Consider the following 20084-nt stretch of genomic DNA (forward strand, 5'->3'; position numbering starts at 1 on the left):
GCTCCCTAACTAGGGGCGGCTATCAGCTCCTCCAGGGGTGTCCTTTTGTGGGGGCCCAGAGGAAGGTGACACCGTCTGGCCTGGGGTCCTGGGACTTCATGGTGACACATGATTACTGCAGCCGTGAGCTCCAGGAGCACGGCTGTCCCCAGGTCACACGCTTCCAGCCGGGCACCCACTCACTTGTTGAAGTTAATGAGCCAGATGGTGAGCTCGGCAGGGGCCGTCTGGTCCCAGTGGATGGTGTAGCCCTTCTGCAGAGTGACAACCGGCTGGTACTGCTGGTAGTGGGTGCTCCGGGTCAGGGCCCCCTCCAGGTAGAGAGGACGACTGGGGAAGTCATTCTTGATGATCTTCATCCGTAGGTTATTGGTCTTGTAGGCCTGAATGTATATCTTGTAGAACCCAAAATGGAAACACACCACAGGACCATTAGACGGAATTATTCCAAGAGCGTCTGGTTAACATCTGACTAGAGGCCCCACTTTCAAAGGAGCTTTCTCCTAGAGCCCTTTTAAGGATGCATGAACGAATGGCCAAATAAGGGGGCCTGTCTTTCGGGTGGCGAGTGCAGCCCAGGCCACACTGCAATCTGGCTAATACTTTTTCTGTGTCCTCAGAAAAAGGTCCCGTGCAGGACAGACCAGTGGAAACAGGGGAGGGGTCTGCTTCATAGTCACATGGCAAAGCCAGAACCACTGGGTACAGGAGGAGATGTGGAATGAGGAAAGGGCAGGGGGAGAAGTTGTGAATGCCGCTCCCCTCATCAGTGGCCTTCCTGCCTGTGTCTGAGAGACAGCCCTGCGGCCAGTCCCCATGTCACCAGGCCCTGCACGAATGGGTGGCATCTCATTTCAGAGAACACACTTTGAAAGCAAGACCATCAGTTCTTGGGTCCCAGGGACCCAAGAACCCAGCTGCTTTGGGCCAGCCTCGGTGTAAGACACGGTGTCCTGTATTCTCAAGGCGACATTTCCGCGGTGGCGGCCAGCATGCCAGTGTGACCGTGTGTACGTGGAGGGGGAGGCTACGCTGCCTACAAAACGGAAAGAGAAGCTTCAGCAGAGTGTGGGGCTGTCTGGAGAACCACAGGATCGAGGGAACATATGGACCCGTGGTGAGCTGTAATGGGAGGGGGGGACTGGGTTACCGACGAAGCAGGAGCCCGTTCCGGTAGCTGGACAAGCGCTAACCATCAGAGCTTTTCGACAAGACAAGCAGTGAGTGGAAAAGACGGGGTGGGAGGGAAGAGCCAGGTCAAGGCCCCAGGTCGGGGCCAGGAGGTGGGCCTGCGTGTGGACAGTGGGTCCGAGGGATTAGTCACCTTCTAATTCCTCGGGGCACGGTCCTGTCTATCAGTAAACTCTGAGCCCACCTCCCCGGTCACTCGGCGTTCCCCCCAGCATCCTGTATCACATTCCTCGCCCTGAGCATGCGGGCACTGGAGGAGCCACTCTGGATCCTTCCGTGGGCTCACCCTACCTGTCCCCAGGGCTCTCAGCAGGGCTGTTAAAGCCCCCAGCCTGAGAGGTGGGGGCTCAGTCTCCACTGGGTTTTCATGGCCTGATCTCCTTGTCAGCAGTCCCCTCCCCCCATTCTGGCCGCTCTTCGCTCTTCTCACCCCTTGCCTCTCTGAGTGGGCCACCCAACTCCTCGGGCCCACTATCCGGCCTCACCTTCCATCATGAAAACGCCTGGACTTCCTGCCCTGAGCACAGCCCTGTCTCCCCAGTGGCCCTCCTGCTCCCCCTGCACCTGTCTCTCCTGCTCCCCCTGCACCTGTCTCTTCTGCTCCACCCGCACCTGTCTCTCCTCCTGCTCCACCTGCACCTGTCTCTCCTCCTGCTCCACCCACACCTGTCTCTCCTCCTGCTCCACCCGCACCTGTCTCTCCTCCTGCTCCACTCACACCTGTCTCTCCTCCTGCTCCCCCTGCACCTGTCTCTCCTCCTGCTCCACCCGCACCTGTCTCTCCTCCTGCTCCACTCACACCTGTCTTTCCTCCTGCTCCACCTGCACCTGTCTCTTCTGCTCCACCTACATCTGTCTCTCCTCCTGCTCCACCTGCACCAGTCCCTCCTCCTGCTCCACCTGCACCTGTCTCTCCTCCTGTTCCACCTGTACCTGTCCCTCCTCCTGCTCCACCCACACCTGTCTTTCCTTCTGCTCCACCTGCACCTGTCCCTCCTACTGTTCCACCTGCACCTATCTCTCCTGCTCCACCTGCACCTGTCCCTCCTACTGCTCCACCTGCACCAGTCTCTCCAGCACTTTGGCTTCTGTGTGCCCACCTGGCTCCAGGCCCTTTCTCCTCTCTGGCACTGCCTCCTCCTCCCATCTCTCCATGACACCAGACCTCCTGCTAGCTCCTGTCTCAACCCCCACCACCCCATTCCTAATGCCCACATGCCTGCCCCGTGGTGGTCCTGAGGTCAACTTCACTCATGTGTCCTGCCCCCTCCAGGCCCACCAGGGCTCCCTGTGCTCCCTCTACCTGAACACCTTTATTCCCTTGGTTGTGTCCCTTCTTATTTATTCACCATTCAACCACATAGCAACCAATGATAACCTCATAATAGCTAACTCATACTTTTGGTTCTACCATGTTCCAGATGCTGTTCCATACAATAGCCACTGGCCACACATGGCCACTGAGCCCTAGACATGTGACCAGTGTGGCTGAGGACCTGTATTTAAAATTTTATTTTAGTTAATTTAAATTTCAAATCACAACCAGTGTATAAGTCTCCCACTACACTCGACTTTGTCATTTTGGTAGGGCTCGCTTTCATTTTGCTGAAAATTTACATCCGAATGGACTGGGTTCTAAGCCCAAAACAGGTTGTGGGTTTTGAAGACTTAGAACAGGAAGACAAAGATAAAGATGAAAAGTGCCTTGCTCATGGCTTTTATATGTTGATTACATGTTGAGATGATAGTTATTTTGAGTATCCTGTTAAAATATATTAAGTATTATTAAAGTTAATTCCCCATTTCTTTCTCCTTTTTGACATGGCTTCTAGAAGATCTAAGGCCACATATATGGTTTGCACTTCATTTCTGGTGGATGTGGCTGGGGGAGCCCTTCATATCCATATATGAAATCACATCCACAGCTCATTAAGCAGATTCAACTATTGTCCTGATTTCACAGATGAGGACACTGGGTCTCCCGGAGTTGCCCAGGGAGCCAGGTTCACATCTGCCCACATCCTCACGCTGACTTGAAGCACCAGAGCCTGACTTGAATGCAACGCTTGGACCTCGGAGTGCCCCCTTTCTAGGCATTCTGCTTTCTGCCTACAGTGCTTTCACTTTTGATTTTTTTGAAAATTCTACCGGGTGAGGAGGAAAAAGAAATATAGGAGAAGAAAGAAACTTTACTCTCTGCCTGACTCAGGGCTAGGCCTGCAGTGGGCACTTGGGCACACGCTCCTACTCATCTCAGGAGTCAGGGACTGGGGCAGCAGGGCTGCCTTGGCTTCCCCACCTGTGCGAAGCGTCCGCTGCAGATGGCCCCCCTCCAGTCGGGGACGTGGATGCAGTCGGGGTGCCGGACCAGCCAGTTGTCGTCCTTGGTGAGGTAGGACCCCGGGTACTCGGACACAGAGCCGTCGACATCATGAAACACCGATGTCTTATCCCCGTCCATGTCCAGCTGGTTGAACCAGGGCCCTGGTTCTCCGAAGAACACTCTGGAAGTAATCTAAACAGAGCCCAGGAAAGTGAATGAGGCTGGGCCAGAGGTGAAGGGAAACGGCGGCCGTCATCAGGCCAGAGAGAAGTTTCCGGTTTCCACTGACATTACATGCTGGCCAGAGCAAAGGCGCTCTCTGGCGCTGCAGGAGACCTTGCGGCTGACCTCACAGAGGGAGCCAGACAGACGGCCATGTGTTCACCGGCCTCCACTCTGGACCCAACACGTCCATCTGGCCTCTGCTCATAGGAGGCCTGGCTGCTGTGGGTGACTCCAGAGAGTGCTCTGACGTGCGGGCTCAGAGCCTGAGAGGAAGTGACGCAGGGGTGCACGCGCACGTGTGTAAGAGGGGGTGAGCATGTGTGTGTGCTGTTCTAGGAAGACAATGTTTCAGCACGAGCCATGGAGGTCTCTGTGGCCTCTCTCAGACCTCAGCGGCCTGGGTAAAGAAACAAAGAAACAGCGCTGGGCAGAGAGGCCAAGAGCAGGGCCAGAAGAGGACCAGAGGAGGAGGAAAGTTCTGGGAGATCCTAGCGCCCAGAGAATGGCCCAGGCCATCTAGTCCCGTCAAGCCTCACAGGGCAGCCCTATGCCTTGCCCTCCTCACCACCAGCTCCTCGCTGGTACCTGTCTGCGGCAGGGAGGACCCCGTTCATGGTGCTCTCAGGGAGACATGAGGCAGAGACTCTGTAGCAGAAGAAACTTTAGGATTTTAGATTAACTGTACCCACTCAAGGGGCCCTATCGTGAGACTCAGTAGGTCAAAGCCAAGGCCCTGGAAGGAGCAGTCTCGGGCCTTGAGTCTGGCAGGAGCTCCTGCCGAGGCTCTAGGGGGTGGAAGGGCAGCGTGAGGGCGAGTGGGCACTGACGCAGCTAGACCTGACCTGTGCAGCGACCTACACTTGTACTTTTCCAGTCTGGATGCAGACGGGCTGGGACATGGCCCAGCCTGTTCGGAGGAAGTTGTTCACTCCCTGTGGTAGTGGCAACGGCTCAAACTCCAGCCCTGGGGGACTTGTGAATCACCGGCCAAAGTCTGGACTGGCCGGGAGCCTGCCCCAGCGCCCCACTCACCGGGACATCCTCAAAGACAATGTTGGTCACGTTGTTGTGGGGGCAGCTCTGCCAAGCGTTGTTCAGCCGGAAGGCCAGGGCACTGGTGTGCCGGCCCTCCAGGGCTGCAAACTTGCGAAAAGTGCAGTTTTGGATGTTGATGGGGCCATCGTAGAACTGAATTCCTCGGATTGGAAAATTCCTATGGAGTCACAAGAGTCAGAGGTCAGACATGCCACCAAAGTGGTTTGCACCCTCCATGGGGGATGGAAACAGACTCTCTGGGTGAACCATTCTTGATCCCCACCTCTAGGAGCTCCTCACTGCAGGGCATTACTGATCCTTTCATTAGTTTGCTGAGAAAGCATTTAAAGATATTGTAAATAGCAGTAAATGTTTGCTAGATGACTTATTGGATGGATGGATGGATGGATGGATGGATGGATGGATGGGATCGAAGGATAGATGGAAGGATGGATGGATGGGTGGATGGATGGATGGACAGAAAGAAAGATGGATGGATGAAAGAATGGGAGGATGGATGGAGGGATGGATGGAAGGGATGGAAGGATAGATGCAAGGATAGATGGATGGATGGATGGATGGATGGATGGATGGATGGAAGAACAGAAGGATGGAAGGATGGATGGAGGGATGGGTGGATGGAAGGATGGATGCAGGGATGGATGGATGGATGGATGGATGGATGGATGGAGAAATGGAAGGACGGATATCTTTTTCGTTGCTAGTTGGGGTTTTGGGGATTGTCCTCTATTGAAACATTTGCCCCATTTTTTCCATCCTGTGAAGTCATTGGGCAAATGCCATAAACATTGCTGCAGAATGCTAGTACTATGTCCTTTGGGAGATGGGAGCCATTAGTCATTATCGCCTTAGTCTCAGTGGCTGTAACAATGTAATCAGATTAAAACCCAGATGAGTTTCCTGTGAGTAAGCCTTTTGACTGCAAGTCTCTGGGGTCTGGAGAGAGGCAAGCAGGACAGAAAGGAAGGTGATAATGATGTGGGAAGATAACTGCATGTAACCTTCCAAGCATCCCCAGCAGAGAGGCAGGCCCGACTGGAAGGGCAAAGGTATGGGCTGCCAAAGAACCCCAGGAAGGTGCTGGGCTACAGGACTCAAGAAAAGGATGGAGAGGAGGCAGCACGCTCGGAGGTGGAGGTAGAAGGGACCGGAAACTGGGTCACTTGGCCCAGCAGAGGACAGGGGCTCAGAGATGCCCCTCATCTGCCTGGGACACCTGAGCAGGGCCTAGAAGGGGCTGGCTGGGCTTCCCAGTGGCCCCAAATCTAGGCTTGTACATTCTCCAAGTCCAGTTAGTATCTCTGCCTCTGGGCTGGGCCCCCTCCTTCCACAGCAGGCATAAGAGGAAAGGTAGAAAGAGGGGAACAATCACAGGAAAGGATCTGTCCCTGGGGAGAGGCCACACTCTGCGTCCCCTGTCTTCCACCTTGGGCTCCCCTGCCCAGACACGGTTCCCCAAGGAAAGCCCTGGTCACGCCAGTCTTGTCCTTTGCCTTCCGTAGACACCAAGGACTTCCTGTATTTCTCCATCTGCGTATGGAGTCTATTGGCATCAGCGCCCTGAACCCAGCACTCGTGGGGAGGTGCCTCTGTGTATTGTTCCATTTCAGACATTCTGGGGACAGCCCATTCTTACGAACTGTGTATGTAAAGGGTGTATTACTCTCCTTCCGAGAGTTCGGATGAGTAGCTCGTGACCAGGAGGGCACAGTCTCTGCTCACAAATGCAGTGCGAGGAACCTGCCTGGTTTGGCAGTATGGTCAGGCCTCCATAAACAAACTCCCCCCTGGAAGTCATCAGAATGTCCTGGCCCTGGGAGGCTGGTAGCCCTCAGCAAAGCAACCCCAAATATGCAGATGCAGAGTTGCTCATAAAAATGATCCAAAGGGAGAGGTACATCACTTAGGCCAGATAGAAACAAGAGCTTCCTGACAGCTTGTGCCAAAGGAGGCCATGATTCTGTCTGCGAAACCCTGGCCAGGCCCACATCCACTGCGGTGGAAGCCTCAGGCCCGGGCCTGCCCATAGAGGCAGGGATTATGTTTCCCTGGAGAAAGGGAAGCAGCTTAGGGAGAAAGAGGGGCCCTTAGCACCCAGAGAGCAGGGCCCCCGGCACTACTGGCTGCCTCGGGCCTTGCTGTCTGGCTTGGATTCATGTCTGAGCCGAATCACCATCAGATGGGGGAGACCTACCTTGCCCTGACCCACCCGAGGCTCTCCGACGAACTGACCTTGTCCCTTTGCTCTGTGAGCCAGTCACTCCCCCAGCTCCCCGCCCCTCCAACCACCTGGTTGTCCTCCCCCCTCTCTGCTTGAATTCTGCCTGCAGCAGAGAGCCCACAGCCCATGGGACGCCTGGGTGGCTCAGCGATTGAGCATCTGCCTTTGACTCAGGGCATGATCTTGGGGGTCCCAGGATCGAGTCCCACATCAAGCTTCCTGCATGGAGCCTGCTTCTCCCTCTGCCTGTGTCTCTGCTTCTCTCTGTGTGTCTCTCATAAATAAATAAAATTTTTTTTTTTTTTAAAGAGGGAGCCCATGGCACCTCAGGACAGCCCTACGGTTCTACTGATGAACAAGCCCGGCTGTCAGGAAATTCCTTCTGTGCTAGACTCCTTCGAACCCCTAGAGCCCACGGGGAATGCGTTTGGTCTTGTATGTGCCTGGAGGCCCTGAGAATGTGTGACAACACCTCCCGTGCTGCTCCCCTGAGTATGATGCCTTCTCTTGACTCAAGTTCCTCGTCTGCATGTGACATGGTATTGGGTGTTGTCACCTTCCTGGTTAGTCCCCTTTGGCCTGAGTCTATCTGTCCACCATCCTCAGAAATGGGGCAATGCTCCAAGCAGGTGCACTGAGGAGGAAATTCCACTGCTGCCACTCAGCTGAGGCCACAGAACAAGGAAACTGCCACGGGTGCAAACCTACTGGCCTATGGGGAGGGTCCGTCCACTGTGGTCCAGGCCGCCGGGGCCCCAGATCCTGTTGTCCATCATCTCCGTCCCCACGTTGCCACTCTCGCCAACAAATAGGCTGTTCTTTATCTCCTGCTTGGAGCCATCATCGTACGGGAAGGTCCCACCACTATAGGGAGAAGATGTCTGGCATGAGATGTCCTGAGCCAGCTTCCCACAGAAGGCCCAGTGCAATGACAGCTGTCCTTACCTGGCCAGGGTCAGGCCGATGCCATTGTCAGCAAACCTGGGGACGAGAGGACAGTCAGAGCCTGTTCTCATTTCATACTCAGGGACATCAAGGAGGGAAGGCCCTGCCCCATCCCCGGCATCACCCTGTGGACACTGCGTGGGGAAGGAGGCTTTGCCTAGCATGGGGTTTGCTGAGGGAGCTGCGTGCTCTCCTGCTCTGTACGGCGAGGTCCCTTCCCACACCGGGCCTGGTGCCTAGATGGCTCTCAGCGTTTGGCACCACACTGCATCAGCAGCATGCACGCTGAGCTCCGTGAGCTTCCTTCTGCAGCCAGTTCCCATTTGTGACTCCAGGGCTAGTGAGAGGTGGGATTGGGGAGTGGAGGGGGTGGTGGGGGACGTGGAGGGCCTCTCGGGGCCAGCACCAGGTCAAGGTGGGCCATGTGGATGCGAGTCCCCTGCCCCTTAGCCATGCCAGCTCCCATTTCAGCCCCAGGAAAGGGACAGACTCCAAGTTTCCCAGCGGTCAGGCAGGTGCCGGGAAGGGCAGGACCTACTGTCACGATGACGCTTTGGAGTCCGACAAGCTGCAATTTCAAACCCCAGTTCAACCACTTACTAGTTGTATGACCTTCTGGGAAGGTCACCAAACTCAGCCTCAGTTTATCATCTCCAAAACAGAGGTGATAATTTGAATCTTCGAGAAGCACAGTAACCAAGGCAACCAAGGATTCAGCACACAGCAGGTGCCCAGGACGTGCCGGCTTCTTCCTCCTTCCTTCCTTTCACTGACTGGCTCTGAGGCCTGAGCGAGCCTCACCAGGGACTACCCGATGACCCACACACCTGCATATGCTGTTTCTAGGGGGTTCGAGGGGTCACTGCCAGCTGCCATCCTGTGCCTCCACCTGGCGGGGACCAAGTCCACGTGCCTGCTTCCCCTGTCCTGCTCTCCTCTCCTCTGCGTGGGGGAGGCTTCACCCCCTCCTTGTGCCGACACCCCACAGCTCTCTCCTCACCGGCAGCTATCCAGCCACACGTCCCCGCCACGCAGCCAGGCCCCGTGGTCCTGGTTCTTGTAGGCGGTGAAATGTCTGATGATGGCCGGCTCCCGGGGCTTCAGCGGGTCGGCGTCCTGGTGAGGGCTGTATCTGGAACACACGGCAGGGAGGGCACAGGTGGCAGTGTCAGGGCCTCCCGAACTGATCCCCCTCCGGGTTGTGAGCATCCCTCTGTGGGCACAGTGCCTGGAAGACCCTGAGGAAGCAGCACCCGGCTCACGTAGCCTGGGCTCCGAAGCAAACTTTCTGAGCTCATCACGGAAGCAAGGGTCTCTCTCTCCAGGGCCCCGCACACGCAGGCTAGGACGCGTCACTGCTCTTGTTCATCACACCCCTGGGGAGACCACGCCCGGGCCGAGGCAGGTCATGGCACAGAGGGAAGTCTGGGCAGTGAGGCCCATAGCAGAGGGATGGGAAGGACAGTGAGCTGCTCAGCTCCCCATGGACCTGGAGACCCTCAACCTCATGCCTGTTCTGGGCTCCAGCTCTCTGGTTACAAAACAGAGCACTGAGTGTGGCCCTCGGGGGCATCCGGACCAGCAGCGTCCTCCGTCGGCATCATCATGGCACCAGGGCTGCTTGCCACGATGCTGGCCAAGCAACTGGCCTCTTTAAAGGGAGCTGGTTTATCCAACAACCCTGAGGGTTTGATAGCACCTTCTAAAAGTGGCCTTGGGCCTCCAGCCAGCTCTGTGCTAGCCTTTGAGGAAGGATCCAGGAACCTCTAGAGATTTCTATTTCCCTTCAGCTGCTGTAGCCTAAGACCTAATTCAGACTTTCCCCCGCTCAGATTTTCACCACGGTACCCTAGCAGCTGGCTCCCTCCCCAGGACGTAGAAAGTGCTCAATAGATATTTGATGACTGATGGACTGAATGAATGAATGAATGAGTGAGTGAATGAAGAGAATAGAGGTGGGTCAGTAGGTCAGCAGGGAGTCTGTGCATTCCTGAGGGCTAACTTACCTGGCAGAGATGATGGAGAGGAAGGGCCGCTTGTCCTTGGCAGAGGCCTCAGTAGTCTTGACTCCGTTGTCTATGATCATGCCAGCCTGCAGGGAGGGGACAGTCAGGGACACGGTCATTTCCACTTGCAGGCCCCAGGCACCTCCTCACGCCCAGCCTCACTGCATACCCTTACACGGTCCAATAAAACCAACTGTGCTGTCAGGACGCATTAACAGAGGTAAGGGGTCTGCAGTGAGGGAGGTGAGGAGACTGTATTGCTCTGCATGGCTCAGAGTGGATCTGGAATAAGGCCTCCTCTTGGAGATGTGCACGAGGAAGCTGATATCCGGAGGGTTACATGTCTCATTCAGGGCCATGCAGCTAGGTCGGCGCCCAGAACCTACCCTGCTCTGGGCAGGGATAAGCCCAGCTCAGACTCAAGGGTGATGGGCATATGTGCCTGGGAAATGTGTCTGTAGTGGCTTAGAGGAACTGCTGAACTAAGTCTGGTCTCCACCCTGGGGCAGGGGTCTGGGACCCTCCCACAGCCCTGCCCGGGGTCTGGTACGACTTGAGGACAGAAGCTCACATTCCTGCTTGGCTCTCAAGGTCTTTATGTGCTCAGCTCTGGGCGTGCGGGAGGTAGGGCCACAAACGGTGCCGCCCTATGAGGCCACCTTCGGTCTCCTGCCTCGTGGGGACCCTCTGCCTCCCAGAAAGACCTGTAACCAGGCTCCCCTCTCCAGTAACCGGGGTCCACTCTGGCCAGTGCATCCCAAGCGTCAGAGGAGGGGCTCGATCCCTAGCTGCTGGCTCTCAAGCCAGGATTCACCCCCCAGCCTCCAGCTGTGGCCTCCCTCAAAGGTTAAGAACACTGATTTCAGAGGATGGCAGGAGGCTTGGTGCTGGCCCCAGACCAGGACCCTCACCCACCAGGGGCAGGTCCCAACAAGCAGCCCACACAGCCTGTCCACTGCTCGGCTGGCCCCCTGCCCCCGTGCCTCTGCGCCGCCCCGGTACAGCCCACGACAGCCTCAGAAACCCCCGGTCCATCCGGGGGACACCGCTGCCTCCTTGCGTCTGCCCCGAGACACCCTTCTTGCTTGGCCTCCAGGACACGTAGCTGCCTGGGGTCCTCCCCCGCCCCACTGCAGGTGCAAGCCCCAGCCCATGGGAGAGGATTCTCTTCCTCACAGTCTTCCATGGGTTGAGATTTTTCCCCAAATCCTGATGTACCCGTTCCCCTCCAGGGACCTCAGCTTCATCTGTACCGTTAGGGACTGGACCAGATTAGCCCTGACACCCTGGGCTTTGTGCGCTGCACCCATGCCCCCCAGGTCCCTTCTGCCCTTCTGTCCCTTCTAATGATCTGCAGGCCAGGAAGGAGGACCAAGAGGCCGGCTGGGGAAGGATAGTCTGGAAAGACTTACCCGGTAGTTGGAATGCGCTCGGTTATTATAGAATTTCCCCAGTGGAATGTGCTCTGAATATCCCGGGGAGTACATCCCCACCGAGGGGCCCGTCGGCACGTGGTGGAAGATGAACCAGAACCCGGTTTCCTGTTGGGGGAAGCGGGGAGAGCCACAGAGATCAGCCCTGCAGACTCCTTGCTGGGGCCATGGGATGGCCCAACTGGGGCTGGACCTAGCTCTACTCCCAAATGGGCCCCCAACACCCATCCCCGGACACATGTCCCAGGGATGGTAAAAAGGTCTGGCAGATATATTTTTGGGGTCCACCCTTACTGTGACCGCCATCCAGAGAGTCCTACTCTATTAGCCAAGGGCTCCAAACATCTGGCTTTCAGAGTCTATGATGTTCTTGGCATTTCCCTGCTGTTTTGCAGCTAATGGAAGCTGAGACCCAGAGACAGCACCTGACCTGCTCAGGGTCCCAGGGATGCTAAGCTGCAGGGACAAGTGGGTAAGAGCAAGGCTGTGTAGACAGAATGTTGTGTTTGAATCCATGCATGCCCCTGGGCACGTTCGTTCTACCTGCCTCTACTTCCTCACCCAGCAGATGGAAGGAACGAGTACCTGCCTCGTAGGGTTGATGCAAAAATTAAACTACTTTGGCTGAGAGCATCGGTGTGTGGGGCAGAGCTCTGAGCCACACTTGCTTCCATCTAATAATGAGTCATTTCAGCAAAGTGGTTTGATCACCAATATGATGAAGGGACAGAGCCATTCCCTAAAGCCCAGTCCATGTGGCCCCAGCCTGGTTTTAACCTCCTCGTCCCAGCTGAGCCAAGATGGGGCTCGGGACACACACATTCCTGGCCCACGCCCAGCTCCCGCCTTTACTTCCTGCTGAAGAGGGATCTTTCTTCTCACCTCGGACCCCGCTGCTGCACAGTTTATGAGGTTGTTGTTGGGATTGGCCATCCAGAAGGTAGACACTGCGCTGCAGGGAGGGGCAGAGATGCACAGCGTCAAGCAACAGGTTGCTGGCTCCCGAGCCTCTTACCAGAGGCTTGAGAAACCCTTCATTTGTTAGGAAACCCATCTGCTTGTTTGAGTGTGGTGCATTTAGGCACCTGGAAGGCTCAGAATTTAAAAGGGGCTCCATAAGGCAAGGGTTGTTGATAGGTAGAGTCTGAGTCTGGCTGTCAAGCAAAGATAAGTCCCAGGCACCCAGGAGAATGGCCATTACTCAGGGAGAGACCCAGCATGGGAATGCTTCTCACAGGGGAAGTTCTGTCTTGGTCTCTATCCCCATGGGTACATGCTGTGGCACCCAGGTGGCAGCCCACGCACTCTCAAAGGAGCACCGTGTGACATCAGGGAAGCCTGAGGATAGAAACAGTGGTGCTCTGTGGATAGGAATGATGGCCATGAACAAGTGGAGAAGGGGGGAGTGGGAAGCATGCCTTCCGTGGTCTCCGTGGCCCCCATGGCCTCCAGCTCAGAGGCCGAGGGCAGTAGGTGGTTAAGAGCTAGGAGGCCCAAGCTGCTCAGAAGGCCCAGGTGCAGCCGTCAGGGGCCCAGTGGGCAGGTGAGTGGTACACACACAGGGCTGTCCCTGGGGTGCAGGGCTGGGTGGTGCGCATGCCCTGGGGAGGAAGGCACTTACTTGCAGTCCTGCCGGGGCTTGGGGATATACCCTGGGTAGGAGTCTTCCGTGATCGTCTTGCACATCTTGCTGTCACGGTCGGAGGGGAGGAGGGTTCCAGACTTGACAAGGAGGCCGAGACAGTGGTCAAAAGTATTCCGTTCCTCTGGCCCGTCTTCCGTGAAGAAGCAGTGGCCCAAGGAGTTATAGCCCACCACGTCCTTGACCTGCAGAGACCAAGCCAGGGTGACTCCTCACCCAGCGTCCTGTGCCTATTCACACTCAGCAAACATGCAACAGCATCAGCTGCACTCCAGGCCCCTTGAGGAGCACTAGGGGTTTGGTAGGGCCTGGCACAGATGTGGGATCCGGGGGGCCAGGACTGAGACTTCAAGGCCCCTTCCAGCTGGAGGTGGGGCCGAGGCTCCGCAGGGTAGCACAGGGACAGAGTGTTAGAAGCAGCTCCAAGAGGAGGCTTGGACAGGGCCACGAGAGCTCACCCGGGCGAGAGCACCCGGGTACACAGCTTATAAGGACCTCACATGGGGCATTGCCCAGAACACACCCAACAGAGAGGGCAGTGGGAGAGCTGCCCTGAGGGTGACATCCAAGCCAGGCCAGGCTATGTCCTCACCCACAGGGCCAAGCCAGCCTCGTAGTCCACGATGCACATCAGGAGATATTTGAAACCCCTGAGCCAAGAGCCAGGAAAGGTTGCAAACTCCAGCTCCTCAAAGTCCTTCCTGGAATCCCAGTCAGTGGGGGAAGCAGAAAGGCCATTTGCAGACACAGAGAGCCGGGTACGGTCTTAGCCGCATGCCCAAGCAGCACAGGGGTCTCCCATGCCACAATCACCGAGGCCCCTTCTGGGTCTGAACCCCATGAGCACACGAGTCTGAGAACTAAAAGGTCCTCAGAGGGGTCTTTGGCCTGAGCCCCAGCTCCCTGTCCAATGCTAGACTGCCCACAAGCATCTCTTACCAATGGGAACTGTGTTTCCCCTTGAATGCCCCAGAGACGAGATGCTCACCACCTCAAAGGCAGCCTGTCCGCAGCAGAACACTTGAGGATGGTAAGAAATGCCTCATTTCTCTTAACTGAGATCTCCCATCCTCATCCCCACCCTGGGGCCCGATAGCCCACTGGTGTCACCTAGTAAGAAAAGCTCCTGCTCCCCTATGGCATCAGTTTGACACGCACCTACTAAGCACCTACCAGCATGCCAGGCCCTGAAACATCCAGATGCTGTCCCCGCTTCAGTACCATTAACTCTTCAAGGGGCTGTCCTGTACCTTGTAGGATGTTTAGTGGCCTCCCTGGCTTTTGCCCTCACTCCACACCAACAGCATCTCCTCGGTGTGACAAAACTGCTTCTGGTTGGGGTACACAAATCTCGGGGAAACACCCCAATTCCCTATGGAGTCTTTTATATGACAAAGCCTGCCTCTCCACCTTCCAGGTAGTCAGGCTCTGGAAGCATCCAGAACCCAGACCCACCATGTCCTTCCAATCTCGCTGAAATCTCACACAATTCTATAATAATTATTTTTGGTGTTTGTTTTGTTTTTAGAGCTAAGGAAACCAAGACTCAGGGAAGTCAAGTAATTTGCCCAAGGTCACACAGCCCACATGTTCAAGAAGCCAGGGCTGGGACCCCAGCTTTCAAATTATGTCCATTCACCCCAAAAGGGAGGATCCAAACACACAAGCCACCCTGTTCCCTCAACATCCCTCCCTAGTCTTTGGTCATTGGCAAGGGTGTGATCTCGAGTCCTACTCAATCCCTCCCTAAGAGTTTGGTGAACACCAAGGTCATCCAGTGGGACAGCTTCCTTTCGTCCCAGGGAGCTCTGCATGCTGGTTATAAACAGCCTGGAGAGACAAGCAGGGAGGAAGCAGGGTTGCAGGAGATGGAGGGACATCTCCAAGCAAGCTCCATGCCTCCACTTACAGGGGAGACACTGACACCCAGAGAAAGGGCGCGGGGTGTCCCAGGGTGTTTGCAAACCTCGAGGTGGAGCCATGCTCAGAACCAGGCCTCCCACCCCCATCCAGGTGTGTCTTGTATGACAGATGCCTCCTAACGTCTTCTGGCTCTTAGGTCTGCGATCGTTCTGCCTTAGGACATTTCCCAGAACTAAATATTTACACCATGATACAGCCTCAGACAGAAAGACAGACAGACAGAAAAACCGGTAGGTTCTGGCCCATGCACAGTGGCTGCCAAGTCCCTGGGTGAGCTAACCCGAAGCATGTGCAAGTCCCTCTGCCCACCACCACCTGCCTGTTCTCTTGTATAAATCATGTCCTTCCCTTCCTCCTTGTGCACATCACCCCTGGTGATGATGGTCAGCAGTCCTAAAGTGATTCCTAAAAGCTCTTTTAAGTCTCCAGCTATTGTTAGGTGGGGTCTGGGCATGAAATTTTGAAGGAGGAAACTTGTCAGCCCTCAGGGACCGCTTCAACAAAAACGACCACTTAATTTACTGTCTGCACCAGCACATTTTTTTCTGAGAGCGAAGAGGGGTGCTGTTAGTAATGAAGCAGGGGAAACAGGTGTGAAGTACAGTGTTCTGTGCAAATTGACGCATGTACAACAGAAGAAAATGCTATTTAAGAGCAAATACGAGCAGAAATCAGCCCTGCCTGATTCTGCCTTTGGGGGGTGTGTGTGTGATTCAACTCATATCAGCAAGAAACTTGACATCCAATACAATCATATGGGAAGAAAGAGTATAACTTCCAGGCTTCACCACTTATTTTGTGTGTTGAGCCACTGAAGAAAAGAGCCCCGGTGTAGGCAGTAACTCATGTCACAGAGTCTCAGCGAGTGTCTGGACGGCCCACAGAGGCCGGGACCGGCAGCAGAGAACCAGGCAGCCCTCCCCATCGTCAGGAAGGACAGAGCCCCGGAGGCAGCACCCCCATCCCCCCCAGAGGAGAGGTGCCAGTGGGAAGGGAGGCAGGATAGCGGGGCTGATGGATGACATGTCCTTCCTCTTCCCCAGAGCATCTCTTCCCCAATCCGATCCACTAGCAGAACCCCTGGCCTGGGGAACTTCTGGGGAGATCAAGAACCACCATCTGGGTCCCTCATTTGGGTTCAGGCGGGAAAGAGAAATGAGAGCAGCTTCAGGAATCAAGGAGCCCGCCATAGGCCCCCACGGTCCTGCCTGGAGGTAATGTGCAGTGGACCTTTCCTTTGAGGGCCAGCTTCACCCCACATCTGCTGGCATCCAGCAGCTTCGATGAGGACCACCAGTTTCAAAGGAAACACCACCACTGGTGTCAGAGGAATCTCCCAAACTCTCCCAAACTCTGTTCCATAGGAACAGAGGCACAGTGCAGGATGGCACAGTCATGTGAAGGGGGCTCTCTGGTTAAATGGGTCTCGGCGTCACTAGGATAATCAGCATGCAGAGTGGCTTTACCGCCAGCCTTGACTTTGCTAGCACGCACGGTGCATTTCTGTGGCGAGATGGGAGGACACGTACACTGTGTGTGCTGAACTCTGGGTCTACTGTGTGTGTGTGTGTGTGTGTGTGTGTGTGTGTGTGTGTTGGGGGTGCTGGGGGGATCCCACTACTATCTCATGGAAGCAGGAGGCTTACTCAGCACAGGTACACAGAGAGGCCCAGTGATAATGCTCTGCCCTCTACCAATGCTAAGTGTGCCACTTGTGTTCTCTGGCTTCATCGTCCTCCAAAGCCTTTGCAATGGGTTGTGTCCTCATCCTCACTCTACACAGTGGGAAACCGAGTCTCAGAAAATTTGGATCAGCCCCCCAAGTCCATACTGGCAACATTGGAACACAGGCTGGTAGGACTCTGTTCTCGACCTCGTGGTTTTGGGGATGCTGGTAACTGCTTCTGAGTGAGCAAGGAGTCCCGGGAGAAGGGGGAGGTGGGTTTGCCGAGCAGGAGCTCGTGGTGTGGGTAGTGGTGACTAAGAGCATCATTTGGGCTCAGGGGAAGCAGAGGTTGAGAGGCTGGCGTTTAAGTTAAGAGGGGAGTGAGAAGCAGGTGTTGGCAGGAATGTCAGGTTCAGACCGCCCTTTCCAGAAGCAGGTGGCAAAGAATAGGAAGGATGCAGGTGGGCGACCTGGGGTAGGGGTGCGGGGGTGAGGGAGGCTGTTCTCTGAGTACCAGAGTGTGTTCTATAGGTGGTAGAGGGAGAAACCATGTATCTGGGGCTGCCCAGGACATATGGGATCAGCTCGAAGGCACCTCCTGGCTCTGCACACCTCGGAGCCCCTCTTCCCCATGAGCCAGTGTCCTCCCATCTGGGTCTCAGGCATGTCCAGATCTGGGGTGGCATTAGGGTAAAGGCATCCATGATGCTACAGAGTGGCCTCTGCATTCTAAATTAGAATAAAGCCTCCATCTGTATTTGGTCTCCTTTCATCCCATCAGCTAAAAAAATCTTTTCAAACACAGCCCCAGCCACTGATAAAGTCCACAAGCCAGAACGAAGGGAGCAAATGTAAAATACTGATGGAGAGAGTCCAGCTTCCGAGGCAGCTCTTCTGAACTCGGAGCTCCCTGCCTCCGTGGTGCAGCCCTTACAGGGTGTGGCGCCAATCCCAGACCCCAGCTCCTGCCCAGGGGTGTGGCTCTTGGGGAAGGACACAGAATGCACTCCATTATCCTGCTGCTTCTTTGGCTCAGGGAAGCAGAGGCCTGCACTTCATCCAGATTCTAAGCCATGCCAGTGTGGTGTCACCTTGGAAGGGCCACACAGGTCTGTGGGCTCCAGATCCTAACCCACCAGCTTGGCTCCCCAGCACAGACCCTAGCTGAGTGCAGCTGGAGCCCCATGTGGCGACTGGGGTCAGGCTGCAGCTGGCACCCCGGCGAGGCCTTGCAAGGCGAGTGCGCTGCCTGGTGTCCAGACGGCACCCAGGGAGCTGATGGGTGCTCCCTCCCAGTCTGGTGGCTGGCATCCCTTGGGGTTGGACAGAAGAATGGCCCCAGCACGCAGGACCACAAGGGTCTTCTGGTTCCAAGAGGTTGTCAAAGTCTCTGGCTCAAAAAAATCTCTCTCGACTGTGGGTGCAGCTGGTCCATCTAGCAGCTCCTGGCCTGTGCTGGCTCTCAGGCTCTCCCTGCCGCTTCCCCACCCAGCTGCGGGCTCCCACTGCTGCCCGGCCAGGCCTCTGTCCCACCCCTCAACACCTCTTGCCCTGCTTCCCCGACGTGAACCCATTCCTCCAGCTGGGACCTGGCTCACGGCTCTCAGGGAGGTGCGCTGTGACCAAAGTGGCCAAAGCCTTCTCATTCTTATATTCTAACTGAACAAGGACCTGAGCCGCTTGTCATGCCCCTTGCAGCACGCAGGACCAACGTGGCACACACGTGCCACACTTTCCACATCCTTGGCTCACTCATTCCTTCTAACAACCATGCAGAATAGACACTGCCATCTTCTCTGTTTTATAGGAGAGGAAACAGAGGCACGGAGAGGTAAGATGACAGGCCCAGGTCACACTCCTGGTACAGGGCAGGAGCCAGATGGAAGGCCAAGCTCCAGGGCCCGAGCTCCCTCTGTGTCTAGTACTTCATTCCTGACATTCTCTACTTATCACAAATCCTATTGTCTTTCTGCCTCAGCAAGAACACATTCTCCTTTCCTCTCCCTTGAGCCAGAAAAAAAATCCCACGTTCAGCACCCATTCCCACCAGAGCCCTCCTGCCACCTGCCAGGGAGAATCAGCCCTGGTTCCTGGTCAAGGCTTCCGCATGAACTGGCGGGCAGGGCTCCAGCCTTGGGCGACTTGGGGCACCTGCACCTCTGGGTTTGGTGTGATTTCCCCACTTGGCTGAGAGAGAATGGAGGTTTAGGGATGTCAAGCTATTTGTCCAAGGCGCCACAACTCATAACCTGTGGACCAAGCTCTTGACCCCAAGCACTTCCAGACTGGGCCCCAAAGCCCGTTCTCTCCTTCGATGCTTAGTGGGTGGTGCAGGCACGGCGCGCAACACAAGATGAGCTGAGGGAGAGAACTGGCCGTGGCTTCACCAGCAACACAAAACCAGGCTTCATCCAACTCCACTGTGTCTGGTTGTGAACAGGGTCACACGCTCAGGTGCCCATGGCGGCCCACAGGCAGCAAGCTGAGGACTACGTTGCAGTAACATAGTAGGGAGCAGTGTGCACGGGGTTGGGGGGAGCCTGAGGACTCAGCCCTGCCCCAGGCCCTTGTGCCATGCAGGAGTGTGGGTCTGACCTGCCCACTCAGACCACTTTTCCAGAGAAGCCAAGAATCCAGATTTCTATGTGAAATCTCTTAACTTTTAAATGACGACGCCTACTTCAGATGTTTCTTTAAACACCACATAAGCCAAACCAAACACGTCTCGTCACTGGGCTCAGCCCGCAGGGTGCCATTTTGTGACATCCGGTTTTGAAGTTCATAGAGGATATAGGTTTAGTCACTTTAAAGAAAGGCTGGTTCAATGTAAAATTATCAGTTTAGTGTCAAAATGATCGAATGTTTCTGTAAACACTTTATAAGCCAAACAAAACACAATCTGGATTTTTCAGCTTGCAGAGTGTCAGCTTGTAATGTCCGGTTGCTTAAGTTTTTAGAGGATATAAGTTTAGTTCATTTATTTATTTATTTATTTTAGAGAGAGTGAGAGAGCACAAAGGTGGGGGGGAGTGGGAAGTGGGGGGCAGGGTCGAGAGGGAGAGAATCTCCAGCAGACTCCCCGCCAAGCACAGAGCCTGATGCAGAGCTTGATCCCGTGACCCTGAGATCATGACCTGAGCCAAAGTCAAGAGTCAGACACTCAGCCACTGAGCCACCCAGGTGCCCCATAAGTTTAGTTCATTTAAAGAAGAATCAGGGCACCCGGGTGGCTCAGTGATTGTGCATCTGCCTTTGGCTCAGATCATGATCCCAGGGTGCAGGGATCAAGTCCCACATCAGGTTCCCTGCATGGAGCCTGCCTCTCCCTCTGCCTGTGTCTCTCTCTGTGTCTCTCATGAATAAATAAATAAAATCTTTTAAATAAAACAAATAAAGAAGAATCAATGTAGTATACAAATCAACTGTGCCAATCCAGCCTCTGGCACATATTCA

General features: G+C 55.4%; 1 protein-coding gene across 2 annotated transcripts in view; it reads right to left on the reverse strand.

Moving 5' to 3' along the window:
• Positions 1-20084, reverse strand: part of LOC112653385 (cell migration inducing hyaluronidase 1) — a 138678-nt gene that overhangs the window by 11743 nt on the left and 106851 nt on the right. For both annotated transcript variants that reach the window (XM_025437496.3, XM_025437495.3), the window contains exons 14-23: positions 13022-13227; positions 12283-12352; positions 11380-11508; positions 9968-10053; positions 8962-9093; positions 7962-7997; positions 7725-7880; positions 4772-4952; positions 3491-3706; positions 184-395 (exon numbers count right to left, since the gene is read on the reverse strand). In XM_025437496.3, coding sequence (XP_025293281.1) covers positions 184-395; positions 3491-3706; positions 4772-4952; positions 7725-7880; positions 7962-7997; positions 8962-9093; positions 9968-10053; positions 11380-11508; positions 12283-12352; positions 13022-13227 — 1424 coding nt within the window. The remainder of the gene's footprint in view (positions 1-183; positions 396-3490; positions 3707-4771; positions 4953-7724; positions 7881-7961; positions 7998-8961; positions 9094-9967; positions 10054-11379; positions 11509-12282; positions 12353-13021; positions 13228-20084) is intronic.

This window comes from Canis lupus, chromosome 3, assembly GCF_003254725.2.
Source record: "Canis lupus dingo isolate Sandy chromosome 3, ASM325472v2, whole genome shotgun sequence".
In the NCBI taxonomy this organism is placed as follows: Eukaryota; Metazoa; Chordata; class Mammalia; order Carnivora; family Canidae; genus Canis; species Canis lupus.